The sequence below is a fragment of the Hypanus sabinus genome, chromosome 8, assembly GCF_030144855.1.
Source record: "Hypanus sabinus isolate sHypSab1 chromosome 8, sHypSab1.hap1, whole genome shotgun sequence".
In the NCBI taxonomy this organism is placed as follows: Eukaryota; Metazoa; Chordata; class Chondrichthyes; order Myliobatiformes; family Dasyatidae; genus Hypanus; species Hypanus sabinus.
Genome location: NC_082713.1, coordinates 143,263,762 through 143,289,963, shown reverse-complemented (window position 1 = coordinate 143,289,963; position 26,202 = coordinate 143,263,762). Strand labels below are relative to the sequence as shown.

The 26,202-nt window shown below is 39.8% G+C and overlaps 1 protein-coding gene across 1 annotated transcript in view; it reads right to left on the bottom strand.

Moving 5' to 3' along the window:
• The window catches only part of cacna1c (calcium channel, voltage-dependent, L type, alpha 1C subunit), a 615,084-nt gene that overhangs the window by 300,027 nt on the left and 288,855 nt on the right, over positions 1–26,202 (bottom strand). The window contains exon 10 of the mRNA XM_059978076.1: positions 4,003–4,093. Coding sequence (XP_059834059.1) covers positions 4,003–4,093 — 91 coding nt within the window. The remainder of the gene's footprint in view (positions 1–4,002; positions 4,094–26,202) is intronic.

The window sequence follows — 26,202 nt, the reverse complement described above, 5'->3', positions numbered from 1 at the left end:
ATCATTGCTAATGCCTCTGCAATCTCCACTGCTACTTCCTTCAGAACACGAGGGCGCATTCCATCTGGTCCAGGAGATTTATCTACCCTTGGACTATTCAGCTTCCTGAGTACCTACTCTGTCGTAATTGTGACTGCGCTTATTTCTCTTCCCTGACACCCTTGAATGTCCGGTATATTGCTGATGTCTTCCTCAGTGAAGACTGATGCAAAGTAATCATTCAGTTCCTCTGCCATCTCCTTATCTCCCATCACAATTTCTCCAGCATCATTTTCTATTGGTCCTATATCTACTCTCACCCGTCTTTTACTCTTTATATACTTGAAAAAGCTTTTAGTATCCTTTTTGATATTATTTGCTAGCTTCCTTTCATAGTTCATCTTTTCCCTCTTAATGACCTTCTTAGTTTCCTTTTGTAAGCTTTTAAAAATTTCCCAATCCTCTATCTTCCCACTAATTTTTGCTTCCTTGTATGCCCTCTGCTTTGCTTTTACTTTGGCTTTAACTTCTCGTCAGCCACGGTTGCATCCTTTTTCCATTCAAAAATTTCTTCTTCTTTGGAATATATCTGTCATGCACTTTCCTCACTTCTCACATGAACTCCAGCCACTGCTGCTCTGCCGTCCTTCCTGCTAGTGTCCCTTTCCAGTCAACCTTGGCCAGTTCCTCTCTCATGCCACTGTAATTTCCTTTACTCCACTGAAATACCGACACATCAGATTTCGGCTTCTCTTTCTCAAATTTCACAGTGAACTCAATCATGTTGTGATCACTGCCTCCTAGGGGTTCCTTCACTTCCATCTCTCTAATCACCTCTGGTTCATTACACAATATCCAATCCAGTACCGCTGATCCCCTAGTGGGCTCAACAACAAGCTGTTCTAAAAAGCCATCTCATAGACATTCTACAAATTCTCTCTCTTGAGATCCAGTGCCGACCTGATTTTCCCAATCCACTCGCATGTTAAAATCCCCCACAATTATCATAACTCTGCCCTTCTGGTAAGCCTTTTCTATTTCCTGTTGTAATTTGTAATCCACATTACTGCAGCTGTTTGAAGGCCTGTAGATAACTGCCATCAGTGTCCTTTTACCCCTGCGATTTCTTAGCTCAACCCATAAAGATTCTGTACCTTCTGATCCTGTGCCAACTCCTTCTAACGATTTAATATCATTTCTTACCATTAAAGCCACGCCACCCCCTCTGCCTACCTGCCTATCCTTCCGATACACCGTGTATCCTTGGACGTTCAGCTCCCAGAGACATGCATCCTTTAGCCACGTCTCAGTGATGACCACAATATCATGCCTCCAATCTGTAACTGTACAACAAGATCATCCACCTTATTCCTTATGCTGCGTGCACTTAACACCTTAAGTCCAGTATTCGGTACTTTTTGCACTGATTGCACTGCAACTTTATTACACTGCAACTCATCCCAATGGCTGCAAATTATAAGACAGGAGCACCTTAAAGATGTGTGCTTAGCCCACTTCTCTCCTCCACACTCATGACTGTGTGGCTAGGCACTGGTCAAACGCTGATAACACCAAGTGCTCTCAAATGGCAATGAGGAGGCAAGATAGATTGGCTGGTTGAGTGATGTTGCAACAGCAACCTCACACTCAGCATCACCAAGAACAATGAAATGAATCTGGACCAGCAGGGGATGTCTGGATAAAATCACTAGTCAACATTGAGGGGTCAGTGTTGGAAAAAGTGAGCAGCTTCAAGTTCTTGGAATGATCAACATCTCAGAGGATCTACCTGGGGCCCAATACAAAGAAGGCACTACTTCATTAGGAGCTTGAGGAGATATGTCACCAAAGACTCGTGCAGTTCTAAAGATGTACAGTGAACAGCATTCAAACTCGTCACATCATAGCCTGATATGGTGGCTCCAATGCAGAGGATCTCGAGAGATTTTTGACTCAAGTTAGTTCCATCACGGCACAGCATTCTCTGCCGTTGAGAACATTTTCAAGAGGATGTGCCTCAAGAAGGTGACATCCATCATTAAAAACCCTCAGTATCCACGACATGCCCTTTCCACATTACTGTCCACATTCCAGGGAGGAGGCATAGGAGCCTAAAGACCCACACTCAAAGTTTTAGGAACAGCATCTTCTTTTCTGCCATCAGATTTCTGAAAGGTCCATGAACACTACCTTGTTATTATTCTCTTGTAAGATTTATTTATTTTTGTAACATAGCAATTTTTATGTTTTGCACTGTACTGCTGCTGCAAAGCAACAAATTTCATGCCATTCAATATGTCAGTGATAATAAACCTGATTCTGCTTCTACTTATCCCATTGTATTTTCACTGAGATTTATACAGAAGAGCTCCTGAATGAACCTTACTGGGCTTGGCATCCCGTTGGGTGTCATCCACACTTTACTCAATTGCCTTCAAGTGAATTGTCCTTCTCTGTCTCTTTAAATTCACCTTGCCAGGCTGCTAAGAACTTTACAAAGTAGAATAGGGTTATTGCAAAAATCATGAAGGCAAAATATACTCCTTTAGCTTAAGCTTCTTAAATTCAAAGAAGTTTAGAAGTACCAAATATTTACTGAATTGTAGCAACATCAAATGCAACTTGTTTTAATCATAGTTGATGATCTTTTCAAACAGAAGCAGGAACAGAAAATGCTGGTTAATTAATGTGAAACTGTAATGCAGTTTCCTCTTTCACAGATGCTGCCTGATCTGAGTACTTCTGGCATTTTCATTTTCATTTCAAATTTCAGATGTCCAGTATATAGTATATTGCTCTTGCATTCTTTCAGATAATATTGAGTGAGGTTCTTTACTGCTGCTTGACATATATTGAATTTTGCGAGATTAACACAATGCCTTGGTTGCATCAATGAGCTCCACCTTGTCAATGCTGAAAGTAAATCAGCATCATAACCTGACCGGCATCTTTATATATCAACTCTGTGCACTGGCAGTGGATTTAGGATCAATGTGTTAATTCTTTATCCATTATGGTGAATGGTTTAACACGTGCCATAATGGTTCATATAAGTTTGGACGCATGATTGAAATAAAATTACCACCCACAGTTCTCCAACTATGGACATGATGCCATCATATTTAACACACTAGTCCACATCACTCAGAAATATGCTAATCTATTGAAATAGTAATTGCTTTATGCCACAATTGTTTTGTCCAATAAACAAAGTATTGAAACATCCTAGCCTAAAATCTCCAAGAGAAGCACAACCTTGTCATGGTTTGGAGGCTTGCGTGCCTCAATGACCCAGAGAGATATGTTGGCTGGAGTCAGGGCTTTACACTTTGTCTCTTCGTAGGGTCACCCATGCCAAATAGGTCAAAAGGTAGAGGCCAGACTAAGAGTGGTTCACCAGCTTCTGCTCAAGGTTAACTACCCTAACTGGGATAACAAATTGTTACAGAAACAGCAATGAAGAATCCTTTTACATCTAAGTGAGAGGTATTTCTGAGTCTCCATCCGGGGCTTACATGACAGACAATATAGGTAAACCAAGAGGAAGCTACTGACACAATAAAGGAAGCCATGAATATCTTCAGAGAGGAAGGATCTTCATTGCTGGTATAAACACCAGTGGCGTAACAAGCAACCTGACCTGAGATTACAACCTCACTTTTGCACTTAAAGAGAGTTAGCACCTCAATACCAATTAACCCTGAGAAATATTTTTCTATTATTGTGATGGAGGAAAAGTAAGTATTAAATAAATATGATTTATATTAATCCAAAAAACAAAGCAGCTACTGTATAATAGAACATTTCAAAGATGTATATAGGAAATTTAAGATATTAAAGCTGCATAATGTAAATATTTATAATCACATTCAAAGCTCTATTGCTCAATAAATTAGCATACTAAACTCTCTCATCAGGGATGGAAAACCAAATTAGGAAGAGAATCTCTACATAGGTTAAGTTACAGGCATACTTCCTGGCCCTGGCTAATCCAGTAATATCATATGTAAGAAAAATACCTACCCAAGTCTCGCACAGCAATTCAAATCTTCTAATTCTGCACCAGCCACATTTTCATTGTTCACAGATTCTGTTTCACTGGTAGGCATGCTCACTACAGATGGTAGGAGATATATAAAAAGGCAAGTATTAATTTGTGAAAAATAATTAGAATGATACATCTGTTTATAATTGATCCACATTATGTCCAGCATACTCAAAACCATAATAACTTTCTAGTAAAACTTTAAGTTGGAAGTGTAATAAACTTCTGCAAGTGGTTTACAAGCAATAAGTTAAAGGTAGAAATATAACTGAGAGTTTCAGTAGCTTTATAATGAACTTAATCTGAGTGATTACTAGAAAGTAATTTCACTTAACATTTTCAGATACTTTAAATTCTGTTAAAAATTACAAGAATTGCAATTCTGTTAAAATTACAGCAGACAAATATCGTGAGCTGAAGCAGTATCCTCTTATTGTAAGCATCAATCTTAGATGTTATTTTCTTTGATAAAGTATAGTAAACAATAAGGAACAAAACTGTCAGTGGTGGGAAAGGATTTTATCAATACACCTAATCCTTCTCATTCTATCAGATCAAATATTAATAAAAAGCAGAAAAAGTTCAGAGCCAATGGAATTTTGATTCCAGATTAATCCATAAATGCTATTTGGTCATCAGAATATTTCCAGTATCTTCTAATATTATACTGTTACTTCTATAATTGCAAACATTATATAAACACAGTTCTATAATTCATTCAGATGAACTTTCTCTCCAATATGAACCTACAATAAAATAAAACTGTCACATTTTAAGTATAGTTTAGCCGACTTCTCAAATATCTTAAATATCAAAAGTATGACTAAAATTATTGAGAATGAAATATTGAGAACAATTTGGTTCAAAAGTCAATGATTTTATTGTTATTTCAGAGTTTACAGAAATTCAGCTATTACTGTCAGGCATGTCAGCTGTTCAGTTAAATAAATTATGGGTGCTATAACTACAATAAGTAACTGCGTACAAATTATTCATGATTGTTTTCTAAAAATAGATCACTTCTCAGGATAACTAGAATAATAGTTAAGGTAGTGTATCTCAGAAATGATCGTGACAGCAAAATAAAAGGATTGGCTTTTCTTGTTAGCTTTAGTCAATATGATTTCTAATTTTCATGTAAATAAAAAATGCACATTTTTCTCCTTCTCAAGAAAACAATTCTACCTACACTTGTAATGAACATATCTTAAAAGGTACAATGAACACAATATCCTTGTCGAGGAGCTCTTGAGTGTTATGGCTGAGGATGTGTGCATACAATGTTTGGAACAGATGGCATAACAAAAAATGTTGATAAGATATAAAGTTACTGAAAGAATCTGTTGGATCCAGGACCATTAAAAGACAGGAGATCATATTTTGCAAAGTCTACCTTGTACATATTGCACCATCTCTGTATGTTTTAGGAAATGGTTTTTAAACAAGATATAAAAATTTAAATAAAATTCTGATTATATTATTAGATGTATATAAACCAATGGTGCTTAAAACTAAATATTGATAGAAAATAGACAAATGCAACAGGTAAGAAATTTACAATGCTATACTTTAAGTGCATCTTTTAATAGCAACAGAACTGTATTATAAATAAAGATGAATTATGTAATATTTAATTAACTCATAATGCTCTGTTAAATTATAGTGGATCATAAAACTACATTATAAGTAAAATCACGGAAGTTTTCTGAGTAAAATATTTCCATAAATGAAATGTTATTAACAAACACTGAATGAGCACGTGCTCTCCATTTTTAGCAAAGAGAAAAAATTACAGATTGAAGGGCATACTATGGTAACATTAGTTAAAATGTGCGTTAACATTACCATAAGTTTCACTGAAATGACTAAACCAAATAAATTTTCCCTTGTTATCAATCAACTTGGCTCTGGTAATTCCTTTCATAGATACGATGGGCAATATCAGACATCAAACAAGAAGGACAGCAATACGTATTGAAACTTAAACTGATAAGCAAGGCAATAAAATGAATACGATGAAAGAATTAACTAGAAATAATGTAATTATGAGTAGCTACCATTGACCACATAGTCAAAGTCATCAAGTACTATATAAAAAATCTTAACCAAGAAAGCTTTGGTGGCTGACAAGTAGATTGCGTCTTCAATATTTTTTCTTCCTACTATAAAGTTGGAAGGATACACTATCAGGATAGTTCTATGGAGTCTCTCAAAAGCAGAGGTGGAGGAGTATGCCTCATGATCAACTCTTCTTGGTGCACAAATATGTCAGTGCTGTCCCAATTCTGCTCACCAGACCTAGAATATCTAGAGGTAAAGTGCCGTCCTTTTTACCCAGCACAGGAGTTCTTTGGGGTCATTTTGGTAGCAGTTTCCATTCCACCTCAGGCCAATGTCAAACAGGCTTTAGATGAGATCAACATGCATGAAACAGCACACCCTAACGCCTTCACCACCGTCTTGAGGGATTTTAAACAAGCCAGTCTGAAAAAAAATCACTAAGCAACTACCATCAACAGATCACTTGCAATACCAGAGGAAACAACATGCTGGACCATTGCTACACCACCATCAAGAATGCCTATTGGGCTATTCCAAGCCCTCACTTTGGGATGTCTGATCACCTGGCTGAACTTCTACTCCCTTAGTACAGGCAGAGACTGAAGACTACAGCTCGAGCAGTGAGGACCAAGAAGGTATGGACAAGGGAAACACAAGAGTGCCTACAGGGCTGCTTTGAATCAGTGGACTGGACTGTATTCAGGGATTCACCTTTGCACCTGGATGAGTACGCTGCAGTTGTTACCAACTTCATTAAAACCTGTGTGGATGAGTGCATGCCCACAAAGACTTACTGTGCATTCCCACACCAAAAGCAGTGGATGAACCAGGAGGCACGTTGCCTGCTGAAGGCTAGATCTGTGGCATTTAAGTCTGGCGACCCAGGCCTATACCAGAAAACCAGGCATGATTTGCAGAGGGCTATTTTAAAGGCAAAAAGACAATTTCAAAAGAGGTTGGAGGTGGCATCGGATGCACAGTAACTCTGGCAGGGTCTGCAAGCCGTTACTTCCTACAAAATGAAACCCAATTGTATGAATGGCGGCGATGCTTCACTACCAGATGAACTCAGCACCTTCTATGCATGCTTTGAAAGGGAGACCAGAACTACAACTGTAAAGATCCCTGCTGCACCTGCTGACCCTGTGATCTCCATCTCAGAGGCTGATGTTAGTCTGAATTTAAAGAGAGTGAACCATCACAAGTGAAGATCCCGATGGGGTACCTGGTAAGGCTCTGAAAACCTGTGCCAAGCAACTAATGGGAGCATGCAAGGACATTTTCAACCTCTCACTACTACAGCTGGAAGTTCACATTTGCTTCAAAAAGGCAACAATTATACCAGTGCCTAAGAAGAATAATGTGGGCTGCCTTAATAACTATTGCCTGGTGGCACTCACATTGACAAATGCTTTGAGAGGTTAGTTAACACTAGACTGAAGTCCTGCCTCAGCAAGGACCTGAACCCATTGCAATTTGCCTATTGCTACAATAAGTCAATGGCTCTCCACACGACTTTAGACCACCTGGACAACACAAACACCTATGTCAGGATGCTGCTCATCGACTATAGCTCAGCATTTAATACCATCATTCCCACAATCCTGATGGAGAAGTTGCAGAACCTGAGCCTCTGTACCTCCCTCTGTAATTGGATCCTCAGCTTCCTAACCAGAAGACCATAATCTGTGCGGATTGGTGATAACATATCCTCCTCGCTGACGATCAACACTGGCGCACCTCAGGGGTGTGTGCTTAGCCCCCTGCTCTACTCTCTATATACACATGACTGTGTGGCCAGGCATAGCTCAAATACCATCTATAAATTTGCTGATGATACAACCATTGTTGGTAGAATCTCAGGTGGTGACGAGAGGGTGTACAGGAGTGAGATATGCCAACTAGTGGAGCGGTGCCACAGCAACAACCTGGCACTCAACATCAGTAATTCGAAAGAGCTGATTGTGGACTTCAGGAAGTATAAGACAAAGGAACACATACCAATCCTCACAGAGGGATCAGAAGTGAAGAGAGTGAGCAATTTCAAGTTCCTGGGTGTCAAGGTCTCTGAGGATCTAACCTGGTCCCAACATATTGATGTAGTTATAAAGAAGGCAAGACAGTGGCTATACTTCATTAGGAGTTTGAAGAGATTTGGCATGTCAACAAATACACTCAAAAACTTCTATAGTTGTACCGTGGAGAGCATTCTGACAGGCTGCATCAGTGTCTGGTATGGAGGGGCTACTACACAGGACTGAAAGAAGCTGCAGAAGGTTGTAAATCTAGTCAGCTCCATCTTGGGTACTAGCCTACAAAGTACCCAGGACATCTTCAGGGAGCGGTGCCTCAGAAAGACAGCGTCCATTATTAAGGACCTCCAGCACCCAGGGCATGTCCTTTTCTCACCGTTACCATTAGGTAGGAGATACAGAAGCCTGAAGGCACATACTCAGCGATTCAGGAACAGCTTCTTCCCCTCTGCCTTCTGATTCCTAAATGGACTTTGAATCTTTGGACACTAACTAATTTTTAAAAAAATATACAGTATTTCTGTTTTTGTACGACTTTTAAAATCGATTCAATATATGTAATTGATTTACTTTATTATTATTATTATTATTTTTGTTTTAGTTATTATTTTTTCTCTCTCTGCTAGATTATGTGTCGCATTGAACTGCTGCTGCTAAGTTTAACAAATTTCACGCCACATGCTGGTGATAAGAAACCTGATTCTGATTCTGATTCAACAATGTTTAGCTTGATTCACACAATTTCCAATCATCAGCCAAATCAAGGCAGCTTAGGCCCAATCTGGATAACATTCTTTGGAGAAAAAAATGGAGATACTGGAAATCCAAAACAAAATCAGAAATTGTGAGAGCACTCAGCAGGGCAGGTACCATTAGTGTGGACAGAAAGAAAGGACTAGAATTAGAACTGAAAGAATGAGAAAACAGGTGGGCATTTTTAGTTGCAGAGAGGGGAACGGGTGAGATAACATAAGGAACATCTATGATAGGGTGCACACAGATGAAGTTGACAAACCAATAATTACTTGGAGCAGTAGGGACAAGTGGCAGCGGCACAGAGCAATACAGAGTAATGTGACTCATTCCCACTCTGAACTATTTCTCTTTAGCCTTCTACATTGCTCCAATGATGCACAATTTAACAGTTCTCTTCCATCTTGGCACACTGCCTTCCCAGAGACGAAATACTGAATAAAAAAAAATCGGATAACCACTAGTGTCTGCACCTGTCTTTCTCACTCTACAGGTCTGGCTGTACCTTTCTGTTTCCGTTTCTTACTTGTTTTTTGCCCAGACTCTTTTGACCCAACATATATCCCCTTAATCAACAGTGTGTGCTGACTGTATTACAATTACAATGCCAACTAAATCTTAAAGAATACCAGTCTTTTATGTTACCTCCTCAGAAGTCATTAAGAATAGCAATGTTGTGGGAACTTTGTTCTCTTCCCATATTTTCCCTCCAGGTCACATACCATTTTGATAAGTCCATTCCTTCAGTATCACTGGATGAATATTCAGGAATTTCCTATCCATTAGTCATAACAATGTTACCACAAGTTCTGGAGGAACTCTACCAGCAGCTAATGCTTCTTTTGCCAACTACAGAAGGGAAAACATCCCAAGAATAATTAAAAAGTCAAATGAATGTATTTTCTTCAATTAGATTCCTAACGTGTTATTCTTTACTTTTTATCTATATTTTGTTTTTCCATCTTAAGTGTTAAACCAACTAAATTTGGCTGAGGTGAAAAGCATTGGTTATGAGGAGTGAAATAGATCAGTTGGTTGTGTGGTGTTGTAACAACAACCTTGTGCTCAACATCAGAAGGAATTGATTGTGGACTACAGGAAGGCAAAGTTGAGAGAACACAGACCAGTCGTTATTGAGATATCAGCAGTAGAAAGGGAGGGTAGTTTCAAGTTCCTGAGTGTCAATATCTCTGAAGATCTATCCTGGGCCCAATATATTGATACAAAGATGGGACAACAGCAAATATATTTCATCAGGAGTTTGAAGAGACTTGAAATGACACCAAAGACTTTAGCAAATTTCTACAGGTGTACGGTGGAGAGCATCCTAACTGGTTGCAACACTGTCTGGTACAGAGGGGCGACTGCATAGGATCGGAAAAGACTGCAGGAAGTTGCGAACTTTGCCAGCTCCATCATGGGCACTAGTGTGCCCAACACCAAGGACATCTTCAAAAGGTGATGTCTTAAAAAGGAGGCCTCCATTAGTAGAGACCCCCAACATGCAGGACATGCCATCTTCTCATTTCTACCGTCAAGCAGGAAGTACAGGAATCTGAAGACATACACTGATGTTTCAGGAACAGTTTCTTCACATCAATCATCAGATTTCTGAATGAATCCATGTACACTACCTTAATACTTAGTTTTGCTTGCTTCTTGCAATATTTAATTTTTAAAAATATATTTCTTATTGTAATTATTAGATTTTTATTATGTATTGTAATGTACTGTTGCTGCAAAGCAACAGATTTCATGATCTAGGTCAGTGATATTAAATCTGATTGATTGGATAGAGCACTCATAAGAACAATGAATGAATGGTATTTTGTTTCCCAGGTGCCAAGGTCAAGGATGTCTTGGGTCGGGTCAAAAGCATTCCAAAAGAGGAGCGTGAGCAGTCAGAAGTCCTAGCACATATTGGTACCAATGACATGGGTAGGAAAAGTGATAAGGTCCTGAAGAGAGAATATAGGGAGTTGGGTAGAAAGCTGAAAAACAGGGCCTCCAGGGTAATAATCTTTGGATTGCTGCCTATACCATGGGCCAGAGAAGGACGATTTGGCAGATGAATGCATGGCTGATGAATTGGAGAAGGAGCAGAGTCTTAGATGTGGGAAGGCAGGGAGACATCCGGTGTCCCTGACAATGATACCTGCAAGAAGTGCATCCAGCTGTAGCTCCTAACAGACTGCGTTAGGGAACTGGAGCAGGAGCTGGATGATTTGGGAGACTGAGCAGTTGAGCAGAGACTGAGAGATAGTAGCTTCTGGGAGGTAGTTACACCTAAGGAACAGGGCACAGGTAATTGGGTTACCGTCAGGCGAGGGAAGGGGAAAGGGCAGGTAGTGCAGGGTTCCCCTGTGGCCATTCCCCTCCAAAACAGGTGTACCAATTTGGATACTGTTGGGGGGGGGTGGTGGCTTACCTGGGACAAGCTGCGGCAGCTGGATCTCTGGCACTGAGTCTGGTTCTGCCGTGCAGAAGGGAGGGAGGATGAAGAGGAGAGTGGTAGTGATAGCGGACTCCATAGTCAGGGGTACAGACAGGAGATTCTGTGGTCGTGACAGAGACTCCTGGATGGTTTGTTGCCTCCCGGGTGCCAGGGTCAGGGATGTCTATGATCGCATGCACAGCATTCTCAAATAGGAGGGTGATCAGACAGATGTTGTGGTACACATCGGTACCAATGACATAGGTAGAAAGAGTTAGGAGGTCCTGAACAGTGAGTACAGAGAGCTTGGTAGGAAGTTGAAAAACAGGACCTCGAGGGTGGTAATCTCCGGATTGCTGCCTGTGCCACATGCCAGTGAGGGTAAGAGTAGGATGCTCTGGCAGATGAACACGTGCCTGAGAAACTGGTGTAGGGGGCAGGGTTTCAGATTTCTAGATCATTGCAACCTCTTCTGGGGCAGGTGGGACCTGTGCAAGAGAGACGGGTTACACCTGAACTACAAGGGGACCAATGTACTTGCAGGGAGGTTTGCTAGTGTTATTGGGGAGGGTTTAAACTAGATTAGCAGGGGGATGAGAACCAGAGTGCCAGAGTAGATAGTGGAATGGGGGTAAAAATAAATGATGTTAGTAGTTCATGCAAAGTCACAAATAGTAAGGTTGTGTGTGGTGGTAATAATCTTCTGAGGTGTGTATATTTCAATGCGAGGAGTATTATGGGAAAGGCAGAAGAGCTGAGGGCCTGGATTGACACATGGAATTATGACATCATAGCCATTACTGAAACTTGGCTACTGGGGCAGGACTGGCAGCTCAATGTTCCAGGGTTCTGATGTTTCAGATGTGATAGAGGCAGAGAGATGAAGGGTGGGGGAGTGGCTTTGTTAGTCAGGGAAAATATTACAGCAGTGCTTCGGCAGGGCAGATTAGAGGACTTGTCTACTGAGGCCATATGGGTGGAGCTGAGAAACAGGAAAGGTATGACCACATTAATAGGTTTGCATTATAGACCAAACAATAGTCAGCGAGAATTGGAGGAGCAAATCAGCAGATAGATAACAGAGAACTGCAGGAGACAGAAAGTTCTGATTGTAGGGGATTTTAATTTTCCACACATTGATTGGGACTCCCATACTGTTAAAGGTCTAGCTGGGTTAGAGTTTGTGAAATGTGTTCAGTAAAGTTTTCTAGATCAATATATAAATGTACCAACTAGGGAGGATGCAATATTAGATCTCCTATTAGGAAATAAGTTAGGGCAGGTGACGGAAGTGTGTGTAGGGGAACACTTTGGTTCCAGTGATCGTAACATCATTAGTTTCAACTTGATCATGGATAAAGATAGATCTGGTCCTCGGGTTGAAGTTCTAAACTGGAAAAAGGCCAAATTTGAAGAAATGAGAAAGGATCTAAAAAGCATTGATTGGGACAAGTTGTTCTCTGGCAAAGATGTGATTGGTAAGTGGGAGGCCTTCAAAGGAGAAATTTTGAGAGTGCAGAGTTTGTATGTTCCTTAGGAGCTCAGGAGGCTAAACATTCTGAACACAGATAAGTCACCTGGACCAGATGGACTACACCCCAGGGTTTTGAAAGTGGTAGCTGAAGAGGCTGTGGAGGCATTAGTAATGATCTTTCAAGTATCACTAGATTATGAAATGGTTCCGGAGGACACAAAAGTGCAAATTATCCTGAAGAAGGGAGGGAAGCAGAAGAAAGGAAATTTAAGGCCAGTTAGCTTGACTTTAGTAGTTGGAAAGATGTTGCAGTCCATTATTAAGGATGATGTTTTGGGGTATTAGGAGGTATATGGTAAGATAGGCCAAAGTCAGCATGGTTTCCTGAAGGGGAAATCTTGCCTGACAAATCTGTTGGAATTCTTTGAGGAAACAACAAGCAGCACAGACAAAGGAGAGTCAGTGGATGTTGTTTACTTGGATTTGCAGAAGCCCTTTGACTAGGTGCAGCACATGAGGCAGCTTAGCAAGATATGAGCTTATGGTATTACAGCAAAGATATAAAGGTAAGTATTGATAGGTTTGGCCGACTGACGGGGGGTTTTCTATTTGGCTGTTGGTGATGAGTGGTGTTCTGCAGGGGTCAATGTTGGAAACATTTTTTTCACATTATATGTCAATGATTTAGATAATGGAATTGATGGCTTTGTAAACAAGTTTGTGAACAATACAAAGGTAGGTAGAGGGGCAGGTAGTGTTGAGGAAGCAGGGAGTCTGCAGAAGGATGTAGACAGACTGGGAGAATGGTCAAAGAAGTGGCATTTGGAATATAGTTTAGAGAAGTGTATGGTCATGCACTTTGATAGGAGGAATAAAAGCATAGACTATTTTCTAAACAGGAAGAATATTCAAAAAATCAGACGTACAAACAAGCTGGAGGAACTTAGCAGGTCGGGCAGTATCTGTGGAAACATTGACTGTTCATTTCCACGGATGCTGCCCGACCTGCTGAGTTCCTCCAGCTTGTTTGCACGTGTTGATTTGACCACAGCGTCTGCAGTGTACTTTGTATTTACTATTCAAAAATCAGAGGTGCAAGGGGACTTGCGAGTTCTTGTGCAGGATTCCCTAAAGGTTAACTTGCAGGTTGAGTCAGTGGTAAGGAAGGCAAATGCAATGTTAGCGTTTATTTTGAGAGGCCTAGAATATAAGAGCAAGAATGTAATGCAGAGGCTTTATTCGGCCTTGGTCAGACAACACTTGGAGTACTGTGAGCAGGTTTAGACTACTTATCTAAGAAAAGATGTGCTGACTTTGTTGAGAGACCAGACAAGGTCAAGAAGAATTATTCTGAGAATGAAAGGGTTAACATGAGTGTTTGATGTCTCTGGGCCTGTACACACTGGAGTTTAGAAGAATGAGGGGAGAAATCTCATTGAAACCCATCAAATATTGAAACGTCTGGATAAACTGGATATGAGGAGGATGTTTCCTTTTTTGTGTGAGTCTAAGACCAGAGGAAATAGCCTTAGAATAGAGGGATGTCTACTATTAGAGTAAGCAGGAATGTTTTTAACCATAGGATGGTGGACCTGTAGAACTCATTGCCACAGACGGCTGTGGAGGAAAAGTCGTGGAGTATACTTAAGGTGGAGGTTGATAGATGCTTGATTAGTCAGAGTGTCAGAAGTTACAAGGAGAAAGCAGGAGAATGGGATTGTGAGGGATAATATATCAGCCATGATGGAATGGCAGAGCAGAATTGAGCAAAAATGGTTTATTTCTGCTCCAATGACTTATGATAACAAGAATGATTACATTTTCTTAAGGCAAATTACCAGTACTATTTTTAAGGTGAAAGGCCAAAGAACTAGCAGCAGGTGTTTGTGTTATCTTTTATTTGATGTTAGATATTTTGATTTTGTTTTAAATATCCTATCAGCTGAAGTGTACTCAAAAAAAATAATTATGGCTTTGAGACAAACTGGGAGAGTAAACATCGACAACCTGTTCACATTTTCAATGCAATTGGACATGCATTTTTGCTGCTGACATTTGTATGCCAGAACTGATCAGATTAAGGATTGCTTCTTGATACGAAGTTACATTTTAAGCAGTTTATTTTACATTTCTTAATTTACAGGTTCACTTCCAGAGACATTTAAAATGTCAAGTAGTTAGAGAAAGTAGCCGAAATGAGTAATTGTAGTGCATTCTGTAGATGGTACCTACTGGGTCGTGGTAAAGCAAGTGAATGCTACCACATCAGCCAAGTCCAATTTTGTGTAGCTGGAATCAGTTCAAGCTAAATACCGAGCCATCAAAAGAAAAGGTACAGCAAATGCAAATGGTGTAAGCTATTAAGAAGTTAACAGGGCTTAATTTGTCTTCTGAGACAGTCCTTTGGCTCTGTAGAGGACTTGCTTCTAACTCAGTTATTGTGGGTTCGAGTAAGTTCAAGTTTAGTTTATTGTCATTTAACTATTTACATGTATACTGTCAAACAAAACAACATTCCTCCAGACCAAGGTTCACCACACAGTACATATAACTCACACATAATAACAGATAAAGTATTATTACCAGAAATAAAATGATGAATAATAAAGTGCATATATGAGTTAAAAAATAAACAATGTAAAGCAACTGGTGATTCATATATGATGAGACCTGGGTGGTGGCAGTTGTCTTCTGGTCTGGAGGGAGGAAAATGTTTCCTATCCTAACAGTTCTTGAATAATGTTATGGTATCTCCTGCCTGATGGTAGGGGTCAAAGAGATTGTTGGACGAATGCGAGGCTCATTGACAATGCTAAGGGCCCCGTGTATACAGTGCTCCTGAGAATATCTGAACTGGGTGGAAGAGCGACACCATGATCCTCTCAGCATTTCTTGCAAATCCTTGTAAGGCTTGTAAACATTGGTTTAAATGGTGGGAGGGGGAGCCTCACTCGCTTCAATCTCCTCAGGAGGTGGAAACGCTGCTGCGCTTTCTTAACATTGCATGCTATGATTTTTATAATTGAAACATATAAGATTATGAAGGGATTGGACACGCTAGAGGCAGGAAGCATGTTCCCGCTGATGGGCGAGTCCAGAACTAGAGGCCACAGTTTAAGAATAAGGGGTAGGCCATTTAGAACAGAGATGCAGAAAAACTTTTTCACCCAGAGAGTGGTGGATATGTGGAATGCTCTGCCCCAGAAGGCAGTGGAGGCCAAGTCTCTGGCTGCATTCAAGAGAGAGTTAGATAGAGCTCTTACAGATAGCGGGGTCAAGGGAAATGGGGAGAGGGCAGGAACAGGGTACTGATTGTGTATGATCAGCCATGATCACAGTGAATGGCAGTGCTGACTAGAAGGGCCAAATGGCCTACTCCTGCACCTACTGTCTATTGTCTATTAACCAAAGAGGGGAGTTCTCATGTGGCCACCAAAGCCAATTTGGGACCTTCAGCCTCAGCCACTTGTGGGTTATGGTTGGATTTGTAGCTTGGTAGGTGTTGAGCTCGAGGTTTGCCATTACTTTTCTAGTTATTCCTTCTCTCTTTTGAGTGGGACTGGATCAGGGATGCCCAGGAGTCAATGAAAATATTGGAAAGCTTTGAGAATTTTTGTTTATTTTCTCTAGTACTTTCTGAATGCTCTCCATGACTGTGCTTGGAGTAAACTATCTGTTTCCAGATCTGTCGTCAGGCATGCAAATGATGTTGGTTGCCCATTTCTGCAAGGTAAGTTGAGAAAGTTTTGGTGCTGAGTTCATGAGCATGTGAGTGGACTCTGACATTGGATCATTTAACAACACACAAAAAGTGCCGGAGGAACACAACAGGTCATACTTTACCCATAGAGGGGAATAAACAATTGACATTTTGGGCTGAGGCCCTTCATCAGAACTGGAAGGGAAGGGGGCAGAAACCAGAATAAAGTGGGGGACTATGGGAAGGAGTACAAGTTGACAGGTGATAGGTGAAACCAGGTGAGGGGGAATGTGGGATGAAGTAAGAAGCTGGTAGGGGTTAGGTGGAAGATGTAAAGGGCTGCAGAAGGAATCTAATTGGAGAAGAGAGTGGACCATGGAAGAAAGGGAAGAAGGAGGGGAACCAGAGGGAGGTGATAAAGCAATTACACTTATCTGCTCTTGACTGTACATGAGTAATCTTGGGCACCCATTTAAATTAGGTTTTTCTCATAATATATCATTCTGCTATTTATCTTATTTCAGAAGCAACTGGTTGTTCTGCCCAACATCACACTTAAATATTACTGATAATTAGCCAAAGCGTATCAAAGACAACATGAGAAAGACTAAAACATAAAAGCTGGTAAATGATTATAAAAGGAAAAGAATGATGCTTCTCACAGTAGCAAGCATATACAGTCATGAATATGCAGATTTCCAGTGGTACTCTGTTGCTTCAATACTACAGTAAATGCTCTGATATCAATCCTGTTATCATTTGTAATGCATTAGAGGAAATTATCAATGCTATTATTTATATTAAATCTTTGTTTCCAGTGAATTACACTTTAAGATTGTATCTGTGGCTCTCATTATGTTTATTTTTAACTTCTAGGCTGTATGCTGCCAAGAGACTATATGCATCATCTACACAGTATAACAGCGTGACATTATAGATTAAAAAATTACACATTAGCTTAGAAATTTTCTAGTGCTTGGGTAGGTCTGCTCTGTTTCACAGATTTATATTTGCAAGGACTTGCTGCAGAATTCTACTGCGCAGAGGGCTCAAGGAATCACTTGCAAAGTGAGGAGGAATTTCTTTAGCCAGAGGGTAGTTATCCATGGAATGTATTGCCATAGACGGCTGTGGAGGCCACATCATTGGGTATATTGAAAGTGGAAGCTGATAGGTTTGTGATTAGTCACGGCATCAAAAGTTAGGGGGTGAAGGTAGGAGAATGGTGTTGAGAGGGAAAATAAAACTGCCATAATGGAATTGCAGAGCAGACTCAATGGGCTGAATGGCCTAATTCTGCTCTATGTCTGATGGCCTTATTTTAGTGTAGACTATAGTGATCCAGTTGTTATTGATTGATAAATAAAAGATAGTTTTTGATAAAAAAAAGGAAAAATGATTTATAACATTGCCATAAAAACAGACCCCTGTACTGCCGAGGACTGGGAAAGTTTCAGGAGACTCTGAAGGAGAACCAAGGCATAAGGAAAGGAGAAGCAAAAAAGAGAGTGGGAGGGCGTGTGAAATTGAGAAGATGATCAGTGGATCCTTTATCCATGGAGTTAGCAGAAATTATTTTGTGACATAAGGAACAGCAAATAAACTTGTCCTGTTAAACTAAAATGTTCCCTGTATCAGCTGTGAATATACTTAATGATTTATGGTCCTGGTTGGATAATTCCAATGACCCTCAACACTCTGAGGAAGCTTCTCCTCACCTCAGTGCTTGGTAGTCAACCCATTTTTCTCTAACTATGCCTTCTTGTTTTAGACTTGCCCATCAGTATAAACTTCCCCTCACAGCATATATTATGTCAAGCCTCCTCAAAATTTGTAGCAAATTGGTTAAGTAAATGGAATAGTATCAAAAAGCCTTATTGAATGAACAAAGTCTTTCAGCTTCATTTTATCTATCCTGGTTACATTCTTCAAGGAACAATGAAAGATTTTTAAACTTCCATAAAACTCCATACTTCAAAGTGCTCTGTTCTCACATTTTTATAAGTGGAAATAAAGTTACAACTTTTCTTTCTCTTCTGCCTTTCTTGAGTAGCAATATCCAATTTGAATTGCCCAATCTACAATATGTGAAAATAAAATTCTGCAATAATTATTGCATTACTTTTGCTGCAAGCCCTATTATTTCTCATTTGCTGGTCCAATCAACTCTATTCTTTTTGGTGTTTTTATTAAATTTCCATCCAAACCAATTCCACTTTCTGATCTTCCAGGGTATGACCTGTCCTTGGCACAGTATTGCTCCTTTGTGTTCTGTCTACTGTATATTTCCAAAATGTCAAGCACCCTGAGATATCCAGTTCTCAGCCTTGATGACCTTGCAATGACACAGCTGTAATAGACATTAGATCAAACCCATTTAGCCAGACATTTTAGTTGTACCATGTATTTAAATAAAATGAGCCCTAATTTTGATGATTCAATTTTCTACTACCCTACCTGCAATTACAAGATTATGAATATATGTTATTCTTTTCTCTTGCATTTTACTTATCATTATCGACAATCATTACGTCTTCCTTACTTTGAACACTCCCACCTTGCCTTGCATTCAGCCACACTCTTTATCCATTATTTACTTTCAATCCTTACCTATAAAACATACATAGAACATAGAAAACTACAACACATTACAGGCCCTTCAGCCCACAATGTTGTGCTGACCATGTAACTTACTCTAGAAACTGTCTAGAATTTCCCTACCACATAGCCCTCTATTTTTCTAAGCTCCATATACCTATCTAAAAGTCTCTTAACAGATCCTATTGTATCCACTTCTACCACCTTTGCTGGCAGTGCATTCCATGCTCCCACTACTCTCTGTGTGAAAAACTTACCTCTGACATCCCCTATGTACCTGCTTCCAAGCACCTTTAAACTATGTCCCCTCATTTTAGCCATTTCAACCCTGGGTAAAAGCCTCTGACTATCCACAGGATCAACGCCTCTGATCATCTTATACACCTCTATCAAGTCATCTTTCATCATCCGTCGCTCCAAGGAGAAAAGACTAAGTTCACTCAACCTATTCTCATAAGGTACGCTCTCCAATCCAGGCAACATCCTTGTAAATCTCCTCTGCACTCTCTCTATAGTTTCCACATCCTTCCTGTAGCGAAGTGACCAGAAATGAGCACAGTACTCCAAATGGGGTCTAACTAAGGTCTTACATAGCTTTAATATTACCTCACAGCTCTTGAACTCAATCCCACGATTGATGTAGGCCAACACACCATCCGTCTTCTTAACAACACTGTCAACCTGCGCAGCAGCTTTGGATGTCCTATGGACACGCACCCCAAGATCTCACCGATCCTCCACACTGCCAAGAATCTTACCATTTATATTATATTCTTTCTTCAAATTTGAACTACCAAAGTGAACCACTTCCCTATAACCCTAGTAATTTGATTTGTCAGATATAAGCCACTGTCTGATTCAAATGAGGGGGTAAATCTTTACCTCTCTGGAATTGGTGCTAGTGTTGCACGTATCAGTGCCCAATGTCCCCTCTGATTTGTAATGGTCACTGTGTGCAAAAATCTTGTGCTGTGCAACTTTTTGCCCAGTGACAACAACATGTACACACAGAACAATTTCTTCAATAAAAACAGTGTAAATAAGCCAGTTCTAAAATCTGCAGACAAATCATCACAAACTCTATGTTGTCAACACCATCTGCATCAGGAACCGGAAGAGGAAATGTGATTGTGTATGATCATGAAATACCAATTGGGTAGAAGGGGATAACATTTTGCACGCAGTTTAAATTCCTTTGTGCATGCACACCTTAGAGGGAACATTGTCAGTGCCTCGCAGATTCAACTCTGATCAGTGTGCTCTATGCCACTTAGTATATACCTTTTTGGTTCTGCCTCCTAATTAACATCTTAGCTCTTTATGTTGTTTGTTTTTGTTTTTATCATTGGTTCCTACTTAGATTCAAGAGTTTATATTTCTCTTACCATTCCATCAGGTCCCATATGAACTAAATTCCTGACTTCAGCAAATCACTTAACCAGAATACGATTAAAAATGTACTCTTTGGAAAACATTTTTAAGCCTAACTGAAGTATTGTTTCTCCTGTTACTGAAAACAAAACTGCCAACTATTCAGGTAACCAAATGCAGTTGAGTAAATCTAACCTACTTGGTATTTGCAATATTTTCAGTTTTAATTATTATTTAACTGTCAACTGTTAGGCAGGTTGTTTTCCATGAAGTAAAATTGTGAAGTAAACTACTGAAGATAACTTTTATATACAAAGTAAACTATATTTTAGAATGAGTTTATTCTAAGTTTTATCTCTTTGGATGTTTATTTGTAGTTAGTACAGTATCTCTCTTCAGTAGCTTCATTTACGGCAAATTATTTATATTACAGTATCTGAGAATGGAAAACAGTGAGCCTACTTTCAAATTTAGAAATGTGTTAGCTCAAGATGTAGTAACAAAGTATATTTACAAGAAATTAATATCAAAATAAAAACTGCAGATGCTTGAAATGTGAACTAACAGAACATTTTGAATATACAGTACAGAGCCATCCAGGCAGTATCTGGGGAAAGAGAAACAGAATTAACACATTTTCTCATTGAAAACCTCATGTGTTAACTCTTTTTCTTTTTCCAGAGATGTTGCCTGTCTTGCTGAGAGTTTCCAACATTTTCAGTTTTTACTAAGATTTCTTACATTTTATGTACTGCCATCTTCTGTTTAGTTTATTTTGTGCTAAAATTTGAATACAAAATAAAATTTCTTAATTATACCATCCCAATGTCTTCTGGATTGACTACAGTAACAATCTCCATTCCTGCATTTTATACTGCTTGTAAAATAAGGCATGAATTGTAGATAAGTCAAGACCACATAACTAACATGTGCCCAAAGTGGTGATGCAGTCTGGACAATCTGGTGCAAGTGAATATTTAAATCATAAATGGGTAGGGTTAAATAGGTGAGTTGGGCCAGTTGGGCCTATTCCATGCTGCATTTCTAAATAAATAAATAACTTCCAATTTTGTTTGTGTGATTGAAGTAGCAGAATCGCAATATTAGCAATTCAAGGACAATAGAGTATATAATTCAGCAAAAGCTCTAAAAATTTAACAAGAGAACAAGGTCTGTAAACAATTAAAGCTTCAGAGTGATGTTTTGGCTTTAAGACTGTAAGACATAGGAGCAGAAGTAGGCCATTTGGTCCATGATGCCTGTTTTTCATTATTCAGTCTTGGCTGATTGATTTTTCCTCTGAGCTCTTATTCTCCTGCTTTCTTCCCATTAACACACTTACAAAGCAATCAATCTCTGCTTTAAATACTGTATCTCCAATCACTTGGTCTCCATAACTGTCAGTGGTAATGAATTCAACAGATCTACCACCCTCTGGATAAAGAAATTCCTTCTCATGTCTGTTCTAGGATCACAGGGCACAGCCTCTTCTATTCTGAAGCTGTGCCTTCTGGTCGTAGACTCGCCCACTATTGGAAACATCCTCTCCACTCTATCTAGTCCTTTCAATAATCATTTGGTTTCAATGAACTCCCCCATAATCCAGTATGTGCAAGTCCAGAGCCATCAAATGGTCCTTACATGTTAACCCTTTCATTCCCAAAATAATTCTTGCAAACCTCCTCTGGATCCTCTTCAATGCCAGCAAATCCTTCCTTAGATTTGTTTTACTCAAAAGTCAGCAAGGACAAAAAGCTGTTTGGTGACCTCAGAAGGAGGAAACCAGAGGTCCATGAGCCAGTCCTCATCAGGGGATCAGGGGTGGAGAGGGTCAGCAACTTTAAATTCCTCGGCGTTACCATTTCAGAGGATCTGTCCTGGGCTCAGCACATAGGTGCAATTATGGAGAAAGCACAGCAGCACCTCTACTTCTTTTGTGAAGACTCAGCACGGCATCTAAAACTTTGACAGACCTCTATAGATGTGTGCTGGAGCGTCACAGCCTGGTATAGAAACACTAATGCCATTGAATGGAAAAGCCTACAAGAAGTAGTAGATATGGCCCAATCCATCACGAATGAGGCTCTTTCCACCATTAAGCATACCTACATGGAGTATTGTTGCCAGAATGCAGCATCCATCATTAGAGACCTTCACTGTCCAGGTCATGCTCTCTTCTTGCTGCTGCCATCAGGAGGAAGGTACAGGAGACTCAAAACTCACACCACCAGGTTCAGGAACAGTTATTACCCCTCAGCCATCAGGCTCTTGATCCAGAGGGGGAGCTTCACTTACCCCATCACTGATCTGTTCCCACAACATATGAACTCACTTTCAAGGTCTCTGCATCTTATGGTCTTGACATTTATTGGTTATTTATTTATGTATTTATTATTTTCAGTTTCTTTTGTATTTGCACAATTTGATGTCTTCTGCACACTGGTCATTTGCCCTGTTGGGCGCAGTCTTTCATTAATGGTTATTGGGTATGCCCACAAGAAAACACGTCTCAGGGTTTAATATGGTGCCATATTTGTACTTTGATAATAAATTTACTTTGAACCTTGAGGTTCAAAAACAGCTCACAGTACTCCAAATGAAGTTTGGCCCATCCCTTTAAAACCTCAGCATTACATTTTAGCTTTTATATTCTAGTCCTCTGGAAATAAAAACTAACGCTGCACTTGCCTTCCTTACCACTGACTCAAACTGCAAGTTATTCTGTAGGGTATCATGCACCAGGACTTTCAAGTCTCCTTTCACCTCCAATTTCTGAATTCACTACCTGTTCCTTCTACCAAAGTGCACGACCACATACTTCCCTACACTGTATTCCATCTGCCACTTCTTTGCTCATTCGTCTAGTCTGTTCAAGTTCTTCTGCAGACTCCTGGCTTCCTCAACACTATCTTCCCCTCCACCTATCTTACAGTTTGTAATATCAGTTACAAACTTGACCACAAAACCAGCAGTTCTGTCATCCAGATCATTAACATAGACCCAACACCAACATCTGTGGAACACCACTAGTCACTGACAGCCACCCAGTAAAGGCTCCCTTTATTCCTACTGTTTGCCTTCTGCCAGTCAGCTTATCTTCTTCCATGTTAGTATCTTTCCAGTAATTCCATGGCATTTTATATACATACACACACAGAGCTACTATTTACTTCAATATAACTTAAATTTGGAAGTAGACTAGCTCAAATTACCACGATTATTTTTTAGTTGAGATGCCCCCAGAGTCAAAGATGGCTGCGTCCCCCTCTAATTGTTGGGATTGTGAGGTGACTGATTATTTCAAGACTCTTCTGCAGAATGGATAAGTGGTCACTGATTTGGTCATGAGGGTTGGTAAGGGCATTGAGGCATTTTTTTCCCATCATTTTGGTTGGGGTTCCACCTGGGCCCCTTCCCTCCAACACCACCTCCCACAAATGAAACTCAATCTCCTTACAACTATGTTGGATGTTCCTACTCTAATTTAAGTGGTATTCGGTCAGGGATTCCTAGAGGTTGGTCAATCATAAATTTATTCTAATGTGTCTTTGGGATCATCCTTGGAATGATTTCTTTGATTGCTTATAGTCTTTTGCCTCATTGGAACTTAGAGTAAATTAACTTTCTCTGCTTCTTTTTCAAGAAAAAGCATTTCAGGATGTATATTGTACACACTTCTCTGACATTAAATGTACCTTTGAAACCTTTGAAGTCAAAACTCATTGAAGTTTAAAATGACTTGCTAACATTTCAGTTCTGTAAAGTCTGTTATGGCTATGGAGGCTAACGTAGGAACTGCAAACTTCGTAGTGGGTGGAGAAAGATACTTGATGGAGTGGTTAGTTAAGTGAATAGTTTGTAAGGTGATACAAAGTTTTCACTGTTTACAGTTGAAGTCAGAAGTTTACACACACCTTCGCCAAATACTTTTGTACATTTAAATTCAGTTTTTCACAATTCCTGACATTTAATCCCAGAAAACATTCCCAGTCTTAGGTCAGTTAGGATCTCTACTTTATTTTAAGTATGTGTAATATCAGAATAATAGTAGAGAGGATGATTTATTTCAGCTTTCATTTCTTTCATCACATTCCCAGTGGGTTAGATGTTTACATCCACTTTGTTAGTAATCGGTAACATTGCCTTTAAATTGCTTAACTTGGGTCAAACATTTTGGGTAGCCGTCCACAAACTTCTCACAATAAGTTGCTGGAATTTTGTTCCATTCCTCCAGACAGAACTGGTGTAACTGAGTCAGGTTTGTAGGCCTCCTTGCTCGCACACGCTTTTTCAGTTCTGCCCACAAATTTTCTATCGGATTGAGTTCAGGGCTTTGTGATGGCCACTCCAATACCTTGACTTTGTTGTCAAGCAATTTTGCCACAACTTTGGAGGTATGCTTAGGGTCATTGTCCATTTGGAAGACCCATTTGCGACCGAGCTTTAACTTCCTGGCTGATGTCTTGAGATGTTGCTTCAATATGTCCACATAATTTTCCTTCCTCGTGATACTATCTATTTTGTGACATGCACCTGTCCCTCCTGCAGCAAAGCAGCCCCACAACATGATACTGCCACCCCCATGCTTCACTGTTGGGATGGTGTTCTTCAGCTTGCAGGCCTCACCCTTTTTCCCTCCAAACAAAACGATGGTCATTATGGCCAAACAGTTCAATTTTTGTTTCATCAGCCCAGAGGGCATTTCCTCTGTAAGATCTTTGTCCCCATGTGCAAACTGTAGTCTGGCTTCTTTATGGCAGTTTTGGAGCAGTGGCTTCTTCCTTGCTGAGCCGCCTTTCAGGTTACGTTGATATAGGACTCGCTTTACTGTGGATATAGATACTTGTCTACCTGTTTCCTCCAGCATCTTCACAAGGTCCTTTGCTGTTCTTCTGGGATTGATTTGCACTTTTCACATTCAAAGTACATTCATCTCTAGGAGACAGAATGCGTCTCCTTCCTCAGCAGTATGATGGCTGTGTGGTCCCATGGTGTTTATACTTGTGTATTATTGTTTGTACAGATGGACATGTTACCTTCAGGTGTTTGGAAATTGCTCCCAAGGATGAACCAGACTTGTGGAGGTGCACAATTTTTTAAAAAAATGAGGTCTTGGCTGATTTCTTTTGATTCTGTTTGTAAACTTCTGACCCACTGGAATCATGATACAGTCAACTAAAAGTGCAATAATCTGTCTGTAAACAATTGTTGGAAAAATTACTCGTGTCATGCACAAAGTAGATGTCCTCAACGTCTTGCCAAAACTAAAGTTTGCTAATATGAAATCTGTGGAGTGGTTAAACAATGAGTTTTAATGACTTCAACCAAAGTGTATGTAAACTTCTGACTTCAACTGTACATTGGATTTTGGTATGCTCACAGTGAAGGATCTTGATGTTTTAAATTCTTCTTCTCCATTTTAAAAAGTCATGAGCTACAAGTTCCCATAAGGTGGAAGGGATGCTTAACAAGGCTTTAAGAACAACCTTGCTTCATTTCCTGCCATGACACTGGAATACCAGTTAGCCATTTAATACTTCCATTATATTGTCCCCAAAGCTCAGCAAAAAGGCAAGATGAGAAATGATCCAACTGTTAAGTTTGTTTTCTATCACTGCTAGCGAAATAGGAATAACTGTAATACTTTCTCTCTGGTCTTCAAGAGAACCCTGATTTTCTGCCTTCTGATTAGTCCCCTATCCTATTGCTACTGCAAGGACATCAGCTGATCTTCAGTTGTTCAGTTCACAGTTA